The sequence below is a fragment of the Suncus etruscus genome, chromosome 8 (assembly GCF_024139225.1).
Source record: "Suncus etruscus isolate mSunEtr1 chromosome 8, mSunEtr1.pri.cur, whole genome shotgun sequence".
NCBI lineage: Eukaryota > Metazoa > Chordata > Mammalia > Eulipotyphla > Soricidae > Suncus > Suncus etruscus.
Window position 1 is genome coordinate 65,516,954 of NC_064855.1, and position 21,230 is coordinate 65,538,183.

Consider the following 21,230-nt stretch of genomic DNA (forward strand, 5'->3'; position numbering starts at 1 on the left):
GCAATTTGCTGCCCACCGATATGCAAATGAATGTCAAGCAAAGGCCCTCTGCATTCTGTAATTATTTTGCTGATTTACAAGCCACTTTCCTCTCTTTGTAGATTTTTCTCTGTGTGCATTCATGCATCGGGGATTTCATTATTTTTAGAAGCATATTCTGTGCCTTTTTTTTCATGCTTTCATATTTTCAGGCTGCAGTAATTACGGTACTGTGGATATATCTATTTCACACATACATTCACACACCCATTGCAAATGCATTTATTTTTCTGGAATCCTTTTCTTGGATTTTTTTTAAAGGCGTTAAGATTTATCAAGGAGTTGAAATCCAAATTGTTGCGAGTCAGGATTGAAAGATGCACATTTCTGCCGCTGCCAAATCCTTATCTGGAATCAGAGGAGTCTTGTAATGTTTGATTTTTTTTTTTTCTCCCAAGCAGCTCTGGCGGTGAGTCGAGAGCCACGATCTGCGTTATCCATCTGCCTACTTGGGAGCTGGGTGTTTCATTTGGCGGTTTAAATGCTTTACGCGTTTTATTTATTTATTTTTTCTTGCCAGAGCATTAAGAAAAGCTCTCATGTTAAATTAAGTCAATTAATAAATGGAGACACATTAAGCAATCAATTTTGTCAGCCTATCTCCCCAGCATTATGTATGGTTGGCTGTAACCACAAGATAAATGCAATGCGCTGATCTATGGTAATGTTCAATAATACATTCTCCGCCAGGCTCAATTCATCAGGGAGTTTCGGTAGGGGAGAGCATTTGTTATTGGCTGTCGCTGCACCTCAAGGATAACATTTCTGTCCTTTTGATTGGCCGCCTCACTGCTGCAAGATTCCAACCGTCTTATTTTGATGATGAATATGAAGGCGCGCTAAGCCGGGCTGGAGCGGAGTGGGTCGGCCTGGCAGAGCCCGAGCAAGGACTGAGAGCTCCCCTCGGTCGCCTTCCCTTTGCCAAGCACCGCCACGCCACCCCACCCCACCCCACACCCCCCAAAAAAGTTGGGATGCTTTTCTTTACCCAGTGCTTTGGGGCTGTGTTAGATCTCATTCACCTCCGCTTTCAGCACTACAAGGCTAAAAGGGTTTTCTCCGCCGCCGGGCAACTTGTCTGCGTGGTCAACCCCACTCACAACCTTAAGGTGAGTTGCTGTCACCGCTTCTCCTTCGTGCCACTCGGGGCCAAGTTCCGTCTCCTGGAGTTGCAGGACCAGAGCGCAGCGCAGGCTTTGGTGCTGGCTGGATGCAGTATGCTACCCGGGATTGCTGCTGGCTTGCCTGGCTGAAAGGAGAGCGCGCTGGTTGGTGCCTTTCCTGACCCCTGCGGCCAGCCGAGGACTGTGTCCCAAGAGGGGGTGCAGGGACTGGGTGAAGGGACGGGGGGAGGTGGGGGTGTCTCCCTCCTTCTACTTCAAAATAGTGGCCCCGTGAGTCCAGGGACGGGATTGGAAAAGTTAGCCGGATTGCAACCTGGCAGTGTGTTTGCAAAGGCAGAGATCAGAATGCTTGGAAGCCTCTGCTGGCCAGCTAGTCCTGGGGTGGGACTAGCTGAGTTCAGACTTGGCTCGCGTGTGCATGTGCATGTCTTATTGTGTGTGTGTGTGTGTGTGTGTGTGTGTGTGTGTGTGCACTCTTGATGCAAAGTGCTTTTTTCTTGAACTCAGACTTGGTTTGCGTGTGCGCGTCTGTTTGTGTGTCTGAGTGTAAGTGTGAATGTGTGTGTACTCTCGATGCAAAGTTTTATTTCCCTAGACTTGACGTGTGTGTGTGTGCGTGTGCGTGTGCGTGTGCGTGTGCGTGTGCGTGTGTGTGTGTGTGTGTGTGTGTGTGTAAGAGAGACAGACAGACAGAGACAGAGAGATGTTTTTCTTTCCCGTGAGCTAACTGCTTCTGCTCCGGTTGCTTTGAGGCCAGAGGAGGCGGCCGAGCTCCAGTCTGGATCCGAGGAAGGCTCCGTTCTGAGCTTCAGTGCGGGAATCACCACCGGCGCCTGCGGGGCGCGGTGCTAGCCAGAGGCTGCCCGGGTGCGCGGCGGGCGCCACTGCATCTGCATTTTTGTTTGACAGTCAATATACCCTTTCAGAGAGTCGTCCCAAAAAAGGGCTTTAAGAGGTGGCTGTGCCTTGGAACTCGTGATGGATTGGGGAGCAAATGAAGCAAAACCAAGGGTTGGGAGGGAGGAGGCAGTGGGATGGAGCTGGGGAGGGCGAATGGGTGCTTAAAAGCTTCGGGTTCCTGGAAACTTGCTTTCCTGTCCCCTTCAATGCCGTGAGAGCAAAGCTGCCTGAACAATCTATGTGAATCGAGCCTTCATTTGACCACCTCTCAGGGGCAAGAGCTTGTTGCTTATGGCTTTGCAAACTCATAGGAGGATCTTCTTAGCCCGAGCCCGCGTCTCAATACTGATGGGTGCTCCCAGTCTCAATTCTGTAATTAGGACAGCTGCTGGAGTCTCTTGGGTTATATGCCAAGACCAGTCCTGGTGGAGGACTAATAGACAGTACTGAGTCCCCTGAAGTGCACCTACCCCCAGGTAGGTGGCAGCTTCTGGTACCCAAAACTGGTCTAACACCATCTCTTTCAGTTGCTTTTGCCCTTACCCGTTTTTTTTCTCTCTCTCTCTCTCTCTTTTCACTTCACGGTTCCTTTTTTGCCCACCCCCCCCTTACTAGTTTAATTTTATAAGTGAGATCTCAGTACCAGCCATCATAGGCAGAGCGAGGTCTGGTGTGCAAATGACAAGAGTTCTGGATTCCATCTTACAGGCACTCTTGAGAGGATATTCAAACTTCTATTATTTTGTCACTTTACATAAGTTAATTCTCCAGTGGCAAGAACTTTGGTTTGCTCATGTTTTGCGTTTTAATACTTTAAAAAATTATGAGATATTGCCAAAGTTTGCAATCATACATTTCATTGATTGCATCAATGATGATGGAGGTGGGAGGTGCTAGGATCTTAGGGTGAGTGTGGTAGAAAAAATAGGTGTGTACTTTCAATGATGGGCTCTGGTACAGACAGACAGCACTGAAGTCCAAACCCAGAAGTCAGAGTCAGAATTTATGGCCTAGATCAGTTCCGGCTGATCTTGCATTCAGAATGGACATCCAAGGTACTGTCCCTTCTGGCAATTGTGTGAAGTTGAAAACAAATTTTAAAGGTTACTGTGGTTTTTATAATGTTTTCCTCACCAAAAATAAAAAAATAAAAGTCATACATAAGTTTTTAAGGCTACATTAGGAACTTTAAAAGTTGTTACTGTAAGCTTTCAGTAAATATAGAAATTATATAAACAAAGCCATAAAGTTGGGTGGCATATGATTTGCCAGGCTATTTTGTAGAGCTCAGTGTTTCTCGTGCATCCTCATTGACTTCATTTTCCATTAAAAAATAAACAACAACAACAACATCAGAGATTTTGCTCAGGAGGTGAACATCACTGCAGGTAAACAATGCAACTGGAGAGCTCATGCTGACTTGTGGTGCCTCAGAGCTCAGGGATTGACAGAACCCTAGCTGGGCACAGAAACCACTGTGACTCAGGCCATCACAGAGGGTGCACACATCCTGCACACAGTCAGGGACCAGGGAATCCATTAGGTGCATCTGATCTGCCATTTGCAGACCTTTATTTGTGTGTATTTGTGTGTGTACTTGTATGTGTGTGTGTGTGTGTTTGGGCCACACTTGGTGGTGCCTGGCTCTGTGCTCAGGAATCACTCCTGGCATTGCTCAGAAACCATAAGCAGGCAAGGGATCAAACCAATGTGAACACATCCAAGGCAGTGCTATCACTATCCTATCTCCCTGGTCCCATTTGCAGATCTTTTAAAGGAACTTTTTTTTTCATACTTGGGACACACTAGGTGGTGCTCAGGACTTATTTCTGGCTCTACAATCAGGATTTACTCCTGGCTCTGCATTCAGGAATTACTACTGTCAGTGCTAGGAGGACCATATGGGATGTCAAGAATTAAAATCAGGTCGGCCACATTCAAGGCAAGCACCCTATCTACTGTTCTATCTCTCTGGCCCCAGAAACAATTCTTTCAATAGAAGCCGAGGTGCTTCCTTCACTAATGGTAGAAAGTACAGAAACCTCAAAAGAAAAATGTTCCTTCTAAGCATTTACTTCCATAGAGGGCCACAAATACATGTCTTGAATGTAATAAGCTGTAGTTCACAGCTTATTATGTAGGAGTTTTTCTTTTTCTTTTTAAAATAGGGGGGGAAAATCTGTGCATTATTAACCCAGCATAACTATTGATCTGTGTTATGGCTCTGTGTTTTATATGACATGCTGGTTGGTACCTGAAATGGTGACCAAGGACAGAGAGTCCTCAAACTTGCATTCAATTTTCTAGGTTGCATGCAGCTCAAATGGGGTTGGCAAGCCTGTGTTTCCCTTTGTGAAAACATGTTTTGCCCTTTGTCCTTTCCTGAGAATGTGGATGGTATTTTAGGTCCTAAGGCTATTTCTGAGTTATAATCAAAATTCACTTACTGAGCAGAGAAAATCATGTGTTTACCATGCTTCTATAGGTCACCTTCATCCTCAATCTTATTATGGTGATTACTTAGTAACCTGGGATTCCTCCAAGCAGGCTGGTGCCTTTCTTTCTAAATGGGAGGCAGAGAAGCGTTCAGGGGAGTGCAGGTCCACTTAAAACCATTCCCCTTCTTTAAGCCCACGCTAATTAAATGGGGCGTTTCAAGGAGTTGACCTGGAAACAGGAAGCTCCTACATTTGACAAGGGCCAGGCATGGGGAAGAATCCAGAGCAGAGTCCTCTAGGTGGTGTGCAAAGGACATTCAGCACTTTCCCTCTGTCTCTCTGTAGGTTTGGCTCTCTGAAAATATTAGGGTTCCTGATGTTGGTCTCTCCTCCCCAACCCAGAAAAAGTGGTCACCAGAGAGAGACACTGTTCTTGGCCCCCTGCCCTCTGCGTCTTCATTCCCAGAGCTTCCTGAAACATGGCCAGCAAGCTTAAGGGTGGTGCTGAGCAGGCTGCTGCTCCTGGTCCTGATTCAGCACTGCCTTCTCCTTCAGAGCTTTCACTTGGTTCAAGACCAAGAAAGTGTCTCCCTCTGATTTCTGGCTTCTCTCTTCTTGGCTCCAGCTACTTCTGTAATGCCTGCCCCAGGCAGTCCACTCCTCTTCTGCCCCATCTCCAGAAAGACCCACTTTGCACTAGACCTCTCCAGGGAAGGGTGTAGGGGGCCTAACACGTACCCTCCCCCAAGTCCATCCTCTGCAACTGTCCAGCAGACTGCGGCTAAGCTGAGGCTGGCTGAATCATTTCCCCTCTCAACCGCAACTTGGATGAGCCAGTTTCTAAAGACAATTAGCAAAAATACTTGCTGGCAGACTTCCTCTGGCCTCTTGTCAGTGCCAGTGCCATTGGTAAGACCCCCATGATCTCCCCCAGGCATCCAGACTCAAGAGTATAATGTCCCTAGATTTCCTGCAGGCTCCCCACACCTTTGCCATGAACTCCATAGTGGTGTATTCTGTTAGCTTGGATTTTCAGACAGAAACACACACACACACACACACACACACACACACACACACACACACACACACACACACGATAGGAGTAAAATGGTTTTCATTTTAAAAGTCTCTCTCAGATTCTAAATATAAATATCAGAGTATTTTAGTACCATAAAGCATCCACATGTTTTTAATTCTAAAACTGACCTGTGTGAATGAGTGATGGGGCGGGGTTGGTGGCACTCACTGGGGGAGAAGAGTGAGGATAGGTACACCATCAAAAGGAACCAGGAGGGATAGACTAGTGGCCAAACCAAATATCACTTCTTTTCAGGGGATAATCCTTAGAAAATCCTATGGTGGAAGCTGGCGAAGCTGATAGCCGAGTAGCTTTGGGATTGTTAACTCCTCCAAAGGCTGCCCAGCAGGTACTAAACAAGAGCTACTGACCCTTCCTTTGTTTTCAGAGATTTAGAGGTGGTCCTGATTTATTTTGATTTTAAAGCTGGTAAGGCCTTTAACATGATCATTGAATAGCTCCGACATAGCCACTTTGAGGGTCCTAGTGGCTGTGCTCTCTAAGTTTCAACCATTTTCCTTTAGTTGCCCAGGCCTCTCTGCATAGCTGTGTGGCACCTCAGAGAGGCAGAGGAGGAAAAGGGAGGAGGTAATATGGTGGCATTTGCTCTGTGAGCTTTATTGTAAAGTCTCTCCCTAGCAGCCTCTTCCAGTCCTGCCTGGGCTTTCTGGGAACGCTGACTTGCTACTGGCCCTGGAGCAGTCAAGCAGCTTTTCTGGTTAATGGTGATTGCAAATGAGGCTCCAGAGTCACATAGTGGAGGTCTGAGCAGTCGCAGAGGCAGGTTGCTGTGCATTGGGAAGACTGGGGCTAGTACGGAAAGGAGAGCTGCTTCCTTCTATTCTGTACTGGGCCAGCAGCCCAACACGCTTCCACTCCCACTCCCAACCACATTCTTTAGACCTCCCTAATCCACACTCCTTTTAGCTGTGAGGATTGTTGGGATAAAAGGGGGCGGGGGAGATGGATACGAAAAGCTTTCTTCTTTGATATGCACAGAGGTCAGACTTATTTGGATGGCTTCCCTAGGGAAAGGCAGACTATTTCTCTTCCAATTAACAACCCTTACAAAAGAAAAAAAAAAAAAAACTGTCTAGGTAAAGCATTTTACCTGTAGCAAAATCACCTTGATTCAATTAGCGCTGCTTCTCAAAAGGTTCTCTCTGAAGGATAGAGAATGCTGATGAAAGGTAGTGAGATAAACAGATTTGACTAATAGACAGTCAGAGACAGACAGATTTGACCAACTGAGTCTTTACTGGAGGCGCTCCCAGGTGATGTCTGACAGTCTCCACATTGCCTCCTTCTTTTTCTCTTTATCTTTCCCTGGTGAAATTAATTTGGGAAGTTTACCTAAATAATCCAGAAAGAGCCCTTCTCTCAGAAGTCTTCACTTAAATCTCCTTTTGATCAAAGAATTCTTACTCTTTGACCATACAGATAAGGTCATCTTTACAAGACCCAAGGATTAGGAACTGATCATATATTTTGCTGTTTATCCTTTAGCTCACTATGAGATTCCTATGAAGTCAATTCATTTAGTGACAGACTTGGGACTGGAGGTCTCAGTATAATATAGAGATGTCCCTAACTACCTTCACACTAGCTCACATTGGTGCATGTTGTGGGGCAGACTATAGTAGGAACCTTAGTAAGTTGAACCTGACATGTCCCTCCTCCATAAATTACCCACCTACCAGTCCCCCAAACATCATTCCTTTTCTTTTTTTTTTTTTGGTTTTTGGTTTTTGGGTTACACCCAGCAGTGCACAGGGGTTACTCCTGGCTTTAAGGTCAGAAATCCCTCCTGGCAGGCTCGGGGGACCATATGGGATGCTGGGATTTGAATCACCATCCTTCTACATGCAAGGCAAATGCCTTACCTCCATGCTAGCTCTCTGGCCCCATTCCTTTTCTTTTTGTCAAATTCTTCTAAAATCAATACAGTTAACATGCATCTATCTCCATTACAGTTTAAAATAAAATGATAAAGAGACACCAACAAAGAATAGAGCCTTTATCTTTGGTTCTTGGCCCATATTTTATGAACCCAGTAGATCCTTGAGGGAGAAGTAGTCAATGGGTATTATTAGAAGGAAACACTGACTTTCCAAGGATATAGACCTGAATTCAAATCCTACAGTATCCCTTGTTCTATGTGACATGGAGCAAATGACCGAACATCTCAGAGGCTCCATTTTATCATCTATAGCAAAGGAAAAGAAAGCTAGCCTTTTCTGGTGGCTGTTTGCAATGAGGAGCTCAGAAAAAGGGCAAAGAGATAGCTCAAGGCAAGCAAAGTGCCTTGCAGGTGCAAGGACCCAAGTTTAATCCCAGCACTGTGTAACCAACCACTGTGAACCACCAAGTATGGTGAAAACTGCCAGGGTAACCTTGATGCTACCCTGCACTGGGCCTGAGCTGCAGGACTTTAACAGGATGGAGCACTGAACTGCTGGCCAGGTTGACTGAGTATAAACACAAGTGACCACTCAGTTTCCCTGAACATTGCTTGGGACATTACATCCCACCAGTCTCCACTGAAAAAGAGGAGCTCTTGGAATGGACTTCGCTAGAGAAGAGGGGCTGTCACTATCAACATACTCAGGTCATTACAATCATTACATGAAGCTGCCAAGCTGTGGCAAGGTTGCCAGCAACCCCATCTTGCTGTCTTTCTCCCCATTCCCTCTGTGCTTGCTGTTTTTGAGTATTTGAGAATTGCCCTTGGTCTTGGAGAAGATTTTCGAATAGAACAATTTCTGGCCTTCTTTAAAAGTCAGATTTGTTCTTAATGCTTAGCTTCAAAGAAAGCATTGACAACTGCTTAGGTTCTGAGTATAGGAGGCCTATAGGGAGGGGGCTGGACTGGGGAAGGGGTATTGCAAGACCAGGATCAAATGAGCTGGGTCCCATGTTACCCAGGAGCCAGGAACCATGCAGATCTGTCCTGTTCCCCACCCATCCCACAGTTGAATCATCACTGGAGGTCATGATTCCTTTCTACAAGCATCTACTAATCAAACCCATGGCAATTGGCTTTCTGAGAGCATCTCATGTAGAGGATGTGCTTCCCTCTCAACAGGGTAGGGAGAAAGGGAGGGGCAGGTAACGATTTGAGGCTGGAGCCCCTGAAGCAGATGACATTGGAGATAGATGTTCACACCTTTCCCAGAAAGATGGGATCCCTGGATCCCAACATCTTCAGAGTCATTTGAGTGACCTAGACCTGTGACCTGAGACCCACCTGTGTTTCCACATACACATAAATACATGATAGTAATTCTGAGAGGCTGACCCATTTATACCCTAAGTGTTCTTTGCAGAGCTGGGCAAACCACAGAGCCCAGTAGATAGAGGACTTGTCTTCAGAGTTGTGATAGAAAGATGTGAGGTGACTATTACTTCCACCCCCTCTATGACTAATCCCCTCCTAGGAGTAAAGAAAAGTGGTAAGAGTGGTCTGGGGGTGTGTGTAAAAATAACATTTGGGGCTGAAGCGGTGGCGCAAGCAGTAAGATATTTACCTTGCACGCGCTAACCTAGGATGAACCTCGGTTCGATCCCCTGGTGTCCCACATGGTCCCCCAAGCCAGGAGCAATTTCTGAGTGCATAGCCAGGACTAACCCCTGAGAATCACCGTGTGTGGCCAATAAATAAATAAATAAATAAATAATCCAGAAAAAAAAGAGTAACATTTGAGTCCTCTAGGGAGGGGTTTGGAGGCAGGTGCATGGTTTGAAACCAATATGTTGTTTTTCTTGAGTCAATCTTTCTGTCCTCTCTATTCTTGTGTTTCTCACCTTTGAAGAAGTAACTGGGGAGATAAAGTGTATGATTGGCTCTGCCAAGAACCTGACACTAAACGTTCTCAGTAAACAGTACTTATAATTGTATGATTCAGCACTCCCCCACATGTTACCTCCTGCCAAGGAGTAACCCAGAGAATCTCTTTTGCCTTATTCAAATGTGTGATCAACCTTTTTCTAGACACCATGTCTGTATGTGTGTCCAACTTTCAGGCTGGACAGTGGAAGTAGGAGAGCAAAGGGTCAACACCTGTGTGCTGAGTGACCCAGATATCAAGCAGTCACCTCCTGCTAAAGAAATTCAAGTCATGCTTTCCTCCCAGTTTCTGGTCTCATAGGTGCAGCCCACAGAAGTGAAGCATCTTTGGGACAATTAAGGTGGGACAATTGAGACCCACACATCTGTTCTGGATCTCAGACTACAACAGTGCTGGGCAATGGTTTCAGGCTTGAGTCATTAAAACCCTGCCATGGTTTGAGAGCCTCTAGTCACAATATGGCACTCAGTGGCACTGTTACTTGAATGTCAAGGGGAGGCACCAAGTGGAGTCCCAAAGCTCTAGCACAAGACTCAAGTAGAAGAGTTGGATCAAGTTCTGCTACCAAAGGCTTATTTCCAACTTGACTGCATCCCCAGAAAACAGATCTGAAATCAACCTAATGTTTCCTGCTGAAGAGCATGGTCCTCATGCATCGTTCAGAATCAGAGTTTAACTGGAAATGTCAATCTCACGAGATGCTGTCTCTTAATCATTTCTTGGTCCTTTCATGTATTTTTAATCGGGCATCCATAATGAGGAAGAAAGAGCCTCTGTATGCTGCTGGGCTGTCTCTGGCAGAGGCATCAGGAACTCCAGCCCATGGTGAGGCAAAGAGGATCCCAGGAAACCACGGGGTGCCTTTAGGGAGACGCCAGACTGCATTTGGAGAAGTAAGATGGACGGGGTTAGCTCCTCATTAGGAAGACCCCATGGAGATGGAACCAAATTTAGTTCAATAACAGATTTTACAGAAGACTGGCCTGCAAGTCTAACCATCTGCATAGCTTTATTGCCAGAAACAATGACTCCCTCAATTCCAACTCCTGTGGCCTCACAGAGGATGATTTGGGAAGCCTGAGGCCAGTAGCCACACAGAGCCTCCATATAATGGCATGGACTGTGACTCAGGTTCCATTTCAATACATTCCAGCAGGCTAGCTCTCCAGGAGTCCTAGCACAAGCATTTCCTCCTGAACCATTTATACATATGAGAGGTGATAATATTAACAATTGCAGAATGGTGACTCTAGCAGCCACATCTCTTCTGGGAACTGGATTCAAGATTCATTCAGCATTCCAGTCTTCATAGGAAGCTGCATATTATTCTGGCTCTCCATTATAAGGCATATCAAAGCAGAAGGACAAGAGATGGGGACTTCCTGAGTTCACAAAGCTTTTTGTGATAGTCTTTTAAAATGAAAATTCTGTGCTTTGAGTCCTTCTGATGAGTCCCCCTCTGTTCAAGACTCACTGCTTAATCATCAGGCTTGGCCACAGGTCTGATATGGAATGTGCTGATTTCTCTTTAAAATATTGTGAGCTGTAGAACACAAGAGAGTGTGCAGGGAGGGAAGGAGCCTGTGCATCGCATTATTTTGATCCCCAGCACTGCCAAATGGTCTCCCCCAGAGCCCCACCAGGAATGATCCCTGAGCACAGAGCTAGGAGTAAGCCATGAAGCTCATAGGTGAGGTCCCAAAGTAAGCAAACAAAATATTAAGCCAGGTTCTATATTAGTCGTGTGTGTGTGTGTGTGTGTATGCACAATCCACCCAGAAATGCTTCAACTCCTGGTGGATAAACCTGGAGGCATTCTCTGGGCTTCTCTGGGTTGGTCCAGCTAAGGGGCCTTTGTGATTTTGAGGACTTGCTCACCTTAGAAAAGCTTCCTGAATCACCTCTCCAACAAAGTATTGTCTCCTCCAAGTCCTGATCTTAGGCTCTACTCTGGAGAAACCTAGAATGTAAGAAAACCTATGTATATCTACTTTGTGTAAGTAGCTAATGTTTATTGAATATTTATTAAGTACCAAACACTGTGCTGAATGATTGACTTGTATTACTTTTTTTAAAGCCTTAGAAAGATGCCATCATTCTTGCCCCAGTTCATGCAGAAGGAGCTGAGATGCAGAGGTGAAGGAACTTTTTCAAAGATGACTCATTTTTGCTGAAACTAGTATGGACTGCCAAATCTGGAACTGATGATTGTCTTAGTTTCCTCATGACCTGGGAGTTAGTTGTTCATGTCAGAAACACAGACACTCTCTAAGCACAGGGGTCACCAAAAACAAGCTGCTTCTTAAAAAGAAAGAATTCATTTTATCCCCAAAGAAAAATGTCCTTCAAAAGAAGGTGGGGGCTAAGGCACTTGTCTTGACACAGCCAACCACAGTCTGATCCTGGCAGCACACTTGGTCCCCTAAGCACTGCCAAGAATGCTTCCTGCACACAGAGCCAGGAATAATTGCTGACTGTGGCCCCAAAAGAAATAGAGAGAAAAACAAAGAAAGATTGGCACCTGCCCTGTCATACCTGCTCTCTCAAAGATTTTCCAGACCTCAGAATGTTCCTTTCTCATTAGCAGCCCTATTTTATTTTTTACTTAATATTTTTTAACTGAAAATCAAAGAGGAATAACATTTCATGACTATTGCCTACCAAACTTAATTCTCTCTCTACCTTGAATGTTCTGAAAATTCTCTCTTGGTGCCCCTGAAATATCTACTCCATCTGGAACAGGAAGACCTGGGGGGTAGACAAGAAGTGTGGGAAGGAAAAGGAAGGAGGGGAGGCAGCATGCTTCCAGTGGGGAAGCTGAAGAAATGTGGGACCACACTGATACTGATTTTGGGGAATAGGTGGCAAACATACACCAGGGATCCTGGAGGAGACATCACCAAATCAAATCCCGAGTCAACCTCAGACATTATTGCTCCTGAAAAGGGAAAATATCTCCCTTATAGAATGAGTTAAAGGAGATGATGTTAAAGGTCTTGATCCCCAGTATCCCATGTTTGAAGTTCTAGACACCATTGGGTGGCTGCTTGAGCCAGTTAACCCCCCACACCGCCTTTGCCCCTAGACCCACTTTGCCTCCCAAAAGCACATTGAGAACTCTTCATGAAAGCCAACTTATACATCTGTTTATGATAATTAAATAAATGCCAGCTGGACCCGTTTCAGCGTGATGACTGAAGCAAGTGCCGGGGACACAAAGCTCTCCAAGAATCCTCAAGAAATTAGAGGTGGGAAGGAGAGCTCCAAGCGCTCGCCAAACCCCTTTGAAACACTTGGCTGTGAAGTTTTTCTCAGAACCCAGAGGGCAAACTATTTTCTGCAGCTTGTTTCATGGTGCCACAGGCAGGTTGTGCCACTTTGGCTTCTTCATCTGTCAGGTGAGGAAGGACAACACATATCTTTGGCCTCCCTGTTATGGGATCCTCATGCAGAAAAGAATCTGAATTTTCAACCTTGTCTATATGCTGCCTGTTTTCAAAAAGAGTTAAAAGGGTGGAGCAGCAAAACAAATACCAAGGAAATGCATTAGTTCTTTTTTTGGGGGGGGGGGAGGGCACAACCAGCTGCGTTCAGGGGCTACTCCTGGCTCTATGCTCAGAAATTGCTCCTGGCAGGCATAGGGTACCATATGGATTGCCGGGAATCAAACCACCGTTGTTCCTGGGTCAGCTGCATGCAAGGCAAACGCCTCACCACTGTGCTATTGCTCTGGCTCCAATACAGTGGTTTTTGAGCTGGCTTAACCCACTTATTATGTATGATAGACACCTTGGAGAAAAGGGACATTCTGGCTGTATTTTAAACATCGTTCAATGTACCTGACAGAGCTTGTCATCTGACTCAGATGTGACTTCAAATTTAGTTCCAATGGGATCCAATGATATGTGACCCTTGGCAAGTAATTTAACCTCTTGGTGCTTTATTTTTCTTTCCAAAGTGAAGTTTTTAAAGAAATAAATGTGGCAAATATATGGGAAAAGTATTCAGAATCATGTCTGACATGTGGTAGTACGTTCATATTCATGAATGTATTTGCCTTCTTTCTCTTCCTTTCTTTTCTTTACTTCCTTCCTGCCCTCCCCTTTTTTACTTCCTGCTCTTTTTCTTCCCCTTCCTCATGCCTTTTCTTCATTCTCTCCTTCTTGCATTCTTTTCCCCTTTTCTCTTTTTCTTTATGTCTAATACATATGAGATGTACTTATCTCCAGAGAACAGGTCTGACATTGCAGGATTGGAAGGAAACTTTCAAGAAGAAGAAAAAGCCTGACATAATGCCTTAGTTATGCATTGATGGGACATGTTCTCACACTGGTGTGAGTGGGATCAATCAGTGTAATCACATCATTAGATGATTCTCTTTGCCTTCTCTTATGTTAGATATATGGGTTCCATTATATACTCCCATGCTTCCCCCCCTCCCCATTTCCCAAAGGATCGAGGAGGAGCAAAGGAAGCACTAGGAGACTGTGCTCTGCATGAACCTATATGACCAGGGAAGGACCCCATTCCCAGATCAGGAGCATTAATCCAAATGTGACACCTGGGTCACAGAACCACTGGAAGCAAATGCAGGGATTGCAGGTGACAGCACATTTCCCACCAATTAACAACTAGAACATCTAGATAAAACATTTTTCTCACAGAACTCTGTCCAGGTCATATCTGCTGAGATAGCCAGAGCCAGTGGTGGCTAATGCTACAGAATGGCTGCCAGAAGCATTTCAGCTATCTCCTATGCAAAGCCCTTTTAGGTAACTCCTCTTCCTGCCCTTCAAAATCTGTGTGCCGAAAGTCTTGGAGGTGAGGACAGTGATTAGTTGACAAGGCCAGAGTTAGACTTGGTCCTCAGCTCCTTCCCACTAAAGATAGAGTTGGATTTTATTTATTTAAATTTGCTTTGAGAAGCTACACTTGTCAGTACTCAGAACTTATTACTACAAGTGCTGAATCCCTGTGTAACATCTCTTCTGGTCCTGAGTTGGATTTCTGAACTTGGACTGGATCTGGGTTTATGTTCAGTGTCTCAGATAAAGGTTCTGTGAATCCAGACAATTTGAAGCCACATACCTCGGTTCAACATTAACTCCTCAGTGATAAATAGCCCTAAGAGGTAGGATAATAAGATGACTTTTCCATGCCCTGGTTTTCCTGTTTATAAAATGGGAATGCTAGTGCCCGTTTCCAAGTTGTTTAGAAGGTTCAGTGTCATGCAGTGCTTGCAGCCTTGATTTGCACCAGTCCCAGACCCAGGGAACTGAAGTGCCTCATTGCTGCAATTGCTGACTATGCCTAGGTGTGAGGGTTGCACACTTGAGTCCATTGGGCAGGTAGGGAGTGCAGGAAAAGAAATCTCGGGAGCTCAGGCTTCCAGCCCTTGTGATAGCTGTCCCTAATAGCAGGGAGAGCCATGACAAGGGTCAAAAAGAGGCTGATAGTCAAACTGTGACTCAAGTGGTAGCACAAACACACGGAACATACATGAATCATAACACCACATGCCACCCCTTCCTCTCCACCACCACCACCAAACACTTCTGGGTATAGTTCCTATAAAAAAAAAGAATGGGCCCATATAGCATTTCCCTAAATGTCTCAGTTGCTAGCTTAGCCCTTAGACTGTTAAGTACATTCTTTCCTCCTTTGTCAGTAAATAGATCCTTCCATAAGCAGTCAGCAGGCCAGCCCTGGAGTCTCCTTGGGCTCTGGAAACAACATTGGAGGGTGTTTACTGGTTCAGAGGGGAGATGAAGCAGATTCTTTCTAAGACAGGAGGAAGACTTTGAGCCTCCCTCTTTTGATATCCCCAAGGAGGATTTGCCGACCAGTCATATCACAGGTTGACTTAAACTGAAAGCTGAGAGATCATTCAGAGGGCAGGAGTGTAGGCCCTGCAGTGTCCACCCAAGCACCAAGTGGTCTCCAGGCACCCTGGGCTGAGCCATGTAGGAGGTCCTGGTGAAAAAAAAATGGTTCTCAAGGTTTTTGATGGTATGTTTAACTAAATAAAGGTGGAACAGGGAGCTTTATGATCTAGAAGGGACTCAGTCTTTCTCTCTCTATATTTATATTGTGTCTTTTGAACTTTCAAGCTAAAAAGAAAATAACATGAAAAAGGTCTTTTTTTGCTGTTAGGAAAAAGTTCCTATTAAATGTTTTGGTTTTTGCATCGCACTCAGCAGTGCTCAGGGGCCCTTTCTTTGGTGCTCTGGGAATCATGCGGTGCCTAGGCCTAGGCCTCCTTCGTGCAGAGCATGTGCTTAGTAGCCCTTTGAACTAGCTCTCTAGCCCCCCTTTTGGTTTTTAAACACAAACTTAAAAAGGTCTTACTAGGGGTTTGGACTTGATTCTAGTTGCAGAAAGAGCACTGTTTTACAGCTGAATGGAGCTCAGAGGGAGGGGTTGGTCAATGTACAGAGAGAAGCAAGCAGCCTCAGGCCTAGGACAGGTACAATTGCAGAGGTTCCAGAATCTTCTGCCCAGAGTAACACTGCCTTTGCTGTTGGAAAGAAAAGAGAATTCTTAACACCTCATTCTAGAATCTCAGGATTGACTCCAAATGGCCCATTTCTGGAAAGGAGACTGAGTCCCACAAATAGAACTGAGAGCATGGTGACAGTTCCCACAAGAATTGAGGATATGTGCCAGCCAGGAGCATTCTGGGCACACTACCCTGTCGCTCGAGACCCCTCATTACATCTTTCCTTTGGTCTTCCATTTCCTGTCGGAGGGCCCCACAGACTTCTCTATTCTCCGGGCAGGCATAGGCAGCCCATGGGAACCCCTTGCTGTCCATGAACAACTCTGTGTGATTGCCGGGACCTTCACAATTGGACAGGCTTCTCTTTCCCCTGATAGAGATAAATGGTGATAACTCAATGATGATGAAAACATTGTAAAGTGCCAAGCACAGCATGTTTAGTTACAAAAGCCAGGAATAATTGCTTCAGCCTTGCTGCTAAGAAAACCGGTTGTTGAGTCCAGGATAATTCTAGTAAGAAATTGGCATTCAGGGATTAATTGTTTAGAATGTAATGACTGTTACAACCCAAACTAATGAGAACAGAAGGCAGTTTCCAATTTGAATTTCAGGCATGAAATAGGCTTTGCCAGGCTGGCTGATGCAGAAAAAGAGAGAAATGTCTTTCTCTCTTCCTTTTTTTTTTTTTTGCACCTTAGTTCTAGTTGGGCAAAAAATAAGAAAGCATTTTGCAAGAACAGTTTCTGTGAAGATCAGCCAAAAAGTCTGTGCAGACGCCTAAGGAAAACTCTTGATTGATTCTTGAGAGTTTGGCTGAGCTTGTTCTCGAGGCTCTGAGCAACAGAGGGACAGAGGACAAAGCTGGGTCATCCTCATGATGGGGGGTAGGAGGTACAAGATTCATGTATCCCTGATTTTCAGCTGTGATCTTTGCTGGGTCATTTCTGTTTTCTGAGTGTGCCTCCTCTTAGAAAGGCAAGTGGAACAACAGTTCTTCCCTGCCAACATCAGTGGTTTATTGTGAGGATCAAAGGAGAAGCTCTCTGAATAGAGCATATTATTTGGATAAACTGCCTCTTCTCTTATCCTTCTGTTTGTTTGCTTGCTCTTACTCTGCTCTGTTCTTATAAAAACAAGCAAACAAAAGCTCAGATCTAAAAGATGGAGAAATAGTACAGGGGTCAAGGTGCTTGCTTTGTACATGACTGACCCTAGAGTAGCCCCCTGAGCACCAACAGGACTGAACCTTGAGTACAGAACCAGGAGTAAACCAGGAGTAAACCTGAGCACCACTGAGTGTGTTTCAGTATTGAAGAATACAATAATATAAAATAAAATATGAGGTAATCTGCTGATTTTTCCTTTTCTCTTGCAGAGCTAGAAGCACCATGTTGAATGACTGGTATAGCAAATAGTAGTTTAGTATGAGAAAACACCCAGGATGGTCTGTTGGGTTTGAACACCAGCCTAATGGCTTGAGAAGTAGAGCCTCTTTGGGATGATAAATGCACTGTTGGAAAAAGGGTGAAGTGAGGGAGAAAGTGGAGAGATTTGCCACATTCTGTACATGTGGCAAATTATTGAGTTCACACTATGAGCATATATTCGTTGAAGGTCTGCTATGGAAAATCGTATGTGAGGGGAAAAATATGAGGCCCCTCAATTGACCCTGGTTAGTGGGTACCTCATGACCCAGAAATTCCACTTCTGTGTATATGCTATAACATATGTATATATGTTTGAAACAGAGGCTCAGACAGGTATGGTATGTACTGCACTACTTGTATGTGTAGCTCTGTCCATACATCAGCATTCACAATAACCAAGAGGTAGAGACATCTGAGTGTCTATCAGATGAATGAATAAAAGAAACATGATGAGAACATCTGGGAAAAAGGAACATTATGTCACATAGCCATGGCATGAATAAGCCTTGAAGACACTGCGCTAAGTGAAATTAACCAGCCACTAAGGAACATGCACTTGATGCCCCTTAATGAAACCTCTCACACAGGCAAGTTCAGAGACTAGTGATTGCCAGGGACTGAAAGGGAAACAGGGAGTTGTTGCTGAACAATCAGTATTTCTGTAAATGTTTCATATCTTCACAACATGGTAAAGGAAGCAAGGCCACCAATCACACACTTTAAAATGCTAAACATTTTGTATTATGTGTATATATTTATTTCAACACAATAAAACCACATGCTTCATGTCCCCAAAATTACACAATCAAGTAGAACTGGCCATGTTTAAAGCAAGGGCTGGAAGAGCCTTTTACTCTGCAGTCACTGGGTCTGATTCCATTATAGCATCCCTAACTCCCTGCCACCACCAGGCCTGTGCACTCCTCTTGCATTCCTTATGCCAGCCCTTCCTGGAACCCAGGCTAGACCAACTTCCTTGATCATCTGCTGTCAGACTCATGCTCCTTAACTTCAAAATGCACAACTTTTGTGTGGAACATACATCTAACTCCCCTGTCAGGTGTGTGTGTGTGTGTGTGTTTCTGTGTGTGTGTGTGTGTGTGTGTGTTTATAGGACTACATCAATTTCATCTCTCTACACTGTCCAAAGTAGGTCTTCCATAAACACATGTACACTGGATGGAGGAACCCGGGAAAAAATGTGCCCCTCCTTCCACCTATCATCCTGCCTTCTGACTTCTAGCCTACTGCACATTATCTATAGCACTTATACCCCTATAGAAGACTTTGATTGATGTCTTAATCTCTCTGTGTATTGAAGGTGTCCTGGTCTTCTCAGTAGAACATAAACTTCTTCAAAGGATTTTTTTTAATGCCTTGCCCACTGCAATTCTCACCCCAGTCTAGAATAGCATTGTTGGGTGTCACAGACAACTATTTGATAAATCATGAACAAACCTGCATTTACTCCCACCTCCATTAGCTTCTACTCAGTTCACTCTCACAAGAGCCCTCAATATATCAGTGTGGATTGGCCTATGTCCTACTTCAGTTGGAAGCCTTCGTGCGCCTCAAAGCTCAGGTTTGTGAGAACACAAGCTGGCATGCCTTCACCTAGCATTCATTTCCTCCTGTTGCTGGGCAACTTGCTGCATAGCCCATCCTAAACTTAGGCTGCTCTATCTGCAAAATACCCACCTCTGCCTCTTTGTCAAATCAATACTTTCATTCAAGACAGTTCTATGTCACCTCCTCTCAGAGCTTTTCTCTAAATCTCCTATGTGTGTTTCTGTAACAAGACTAAACTGGTTCTGACTGTGGCCTTCTGGGGGGCATATTCTGCTCCACTTGGTCCTTGGCACACTGCCTGGATCACAGTAGTTGCTTGATAAGAAGGATTTAACCAATGTCCTCAGAGTAAATTTGGGGATGAGAAGAATTGTCTCTTAATTGAGACAATGACCTCAGTTCTATAGAACCACCCTTAGACCATGCAAGCTATTTTGTTGGGTTCTATATGTCATTGGATCAATGAATAAATAGACCAAAGTTAATTCCTGCCTAGATTTATTTCTACTGAATTTTCTTTTGGCCAATTGGAAACTTTCCCAGCATTCTCCTTGCCTTCCGCATCAGCCATCTGTCTGCAGGGTAAAAAAAATACCTGTTGGGAGGGTGTACTCCTTTTATACCTCTCTCTGGGTATCCAGACTCAAATCCTCAGGGTTCCCCATGCTATGCTATTCTCCATGGCCCTCAGAGCTTCCTAGTATTGAAACAGTGAACCAAACTTATGTAGACAGGTAGGACCGGCCACCTTTACATAGTAAGTAACAGGTGGAGCCATGCAGTAAGTAACAGGAAAGAAACGGGAAGTGCTGTAGCTGCACTCAACTTCCCTCCACCACTATGTTCTAGAACACTGAGGAGTCTGTGAAGAACATATTCCAATCTGGCCTATTGACTTCTTATAAAGACATTTAAGATAAGAAGAAAAGATTGAAAAGAGGACATTCTTTAACAGTTTATGGTCTAAGTTTATAACCCTAAAACATTTACATAAATACTCTTAAGGGCTTATATTTTTTATAGAAGGTACACCCAGTAGAACAGAAGCATGTGGTGCAGGGGCTCAAATGCAGAGTTTCACACATGCCATTTGTGCTGCCATTTGAGCCACATCCTCAGCCCTTCGTCTCTATTTGACTCTTGTCCTAGGTCTTCCTCATGTTAAGGACAGGCCTGCACATCAGCCAGACAGAAAGCCGTCACCACCAAAGGATTGATGGATATAGTTCTTTCATATGCATAAACCACAAAAATAAAATGCAATAGCTACTCTTAATAGGGTAATTCTAAATAAATTTATATAAACTAATAAACATTGAACACATTTACATAAATATTTGTCACAGATCATCTAAATTGAAAGAAACTGATATATAATTGATCAGCGGGCCTGAGAGAAAGAAGTCCTTCTTGGCATTTTCTGAGGGTAAAGTAAAGGAAGGGAAATAAGCAGAATTTTTTGGTCTGAAACTAATAAAGAAAGCAAGAAGTCAGAGGGGGCTATCATGAGGAGGGGGTTGAGGCCTGATTCGAAGAGATCTGAGAGAATCTTTCAGCTTCTTGGAAGGTGCATGATTTGAATGATCACTAGGTCACATCTAAGTTAAAATTCACATCTATGTTGAAATTCATTAAGTCAACAAGCTTGCCATCAATGCATTATAAGCTGTTTTTGGAGCAGTCGGCTTGGGCTTGTGAGTTTTGAGCCCCTGAGCAAATTACTTATCTTCTTCTTCTTTTTTTTATTTAAACAACTTTCTACATACATGACTGTGTTTGGGTTTCAGTCATGTAAAGAACATCACCCATCACCACTGCAACATTCCCATCACCAATGTCCCAAAACTTCCTTCTCTCCACCCAACCCCCACCTGTACTCTAGACAGGCTTTCTATTTCCTCGTACATTCTCATTATTAGGATAGTTCAAAACGTAGTTATTTCTCTAACTAAACTCATCAGTCTTTGTGGTGAGCTTCATGAGGTGAGCTGGAACTTCAGCTCTTTTCTCTTTTGTGTCTGAAAGTTGTAATTGCAAAAATGTCTTTTATTTTTCTTAAAACCCATAGATGAGTGAGACCATTCTGTGTCTTTCTCTCTCTCTCTCTGACTTATTTCACTCAGAATAATAGATTCCATGTACACCCATGTATAGGAAAATTCGATGACTTTATTTCTCTTGACAGCTGAATAATATTCCATTGTGTATATGTACCACAGTTTCTTTAGCCATTCATCTGTTGATGGTCATCTTGGCTGTTTCCAGAGTCTTGTTATAGTAAATAGTGCTGCAATGAATATAGGTG

The 21,230-nt window shown here is 44.3% G+C and overlaps 1 protein-coding gene across 1 annotated transcript in view; it reads left to right on the forward strand.

Moving 5' to 3' along the window:
• The first annotated feature begins 1,001 nt into the window (after nucleotides 1-1,001).
• SIAH3 (siah E3 ubiquitin protein ligase family member 3) overlaps nucleotides 1,002-21,230 on the forward strand; it is an 83,188-nt gene continuing 62,959 nt past the window's right edge. Inside the window, exon 1 of the mRNA XM_049778839.1 lies at nucleotides 1,002-1,148. Coding sequence (XP_049634796.1) covers nucleotides 1,014-1,148 — 135 coding nt within the window. The 5' untranslated portion in view covers nucleotides 1,002-1,013. The remainder of the gene's footprint in view (nucleotides 1,149-21,230) is intronic.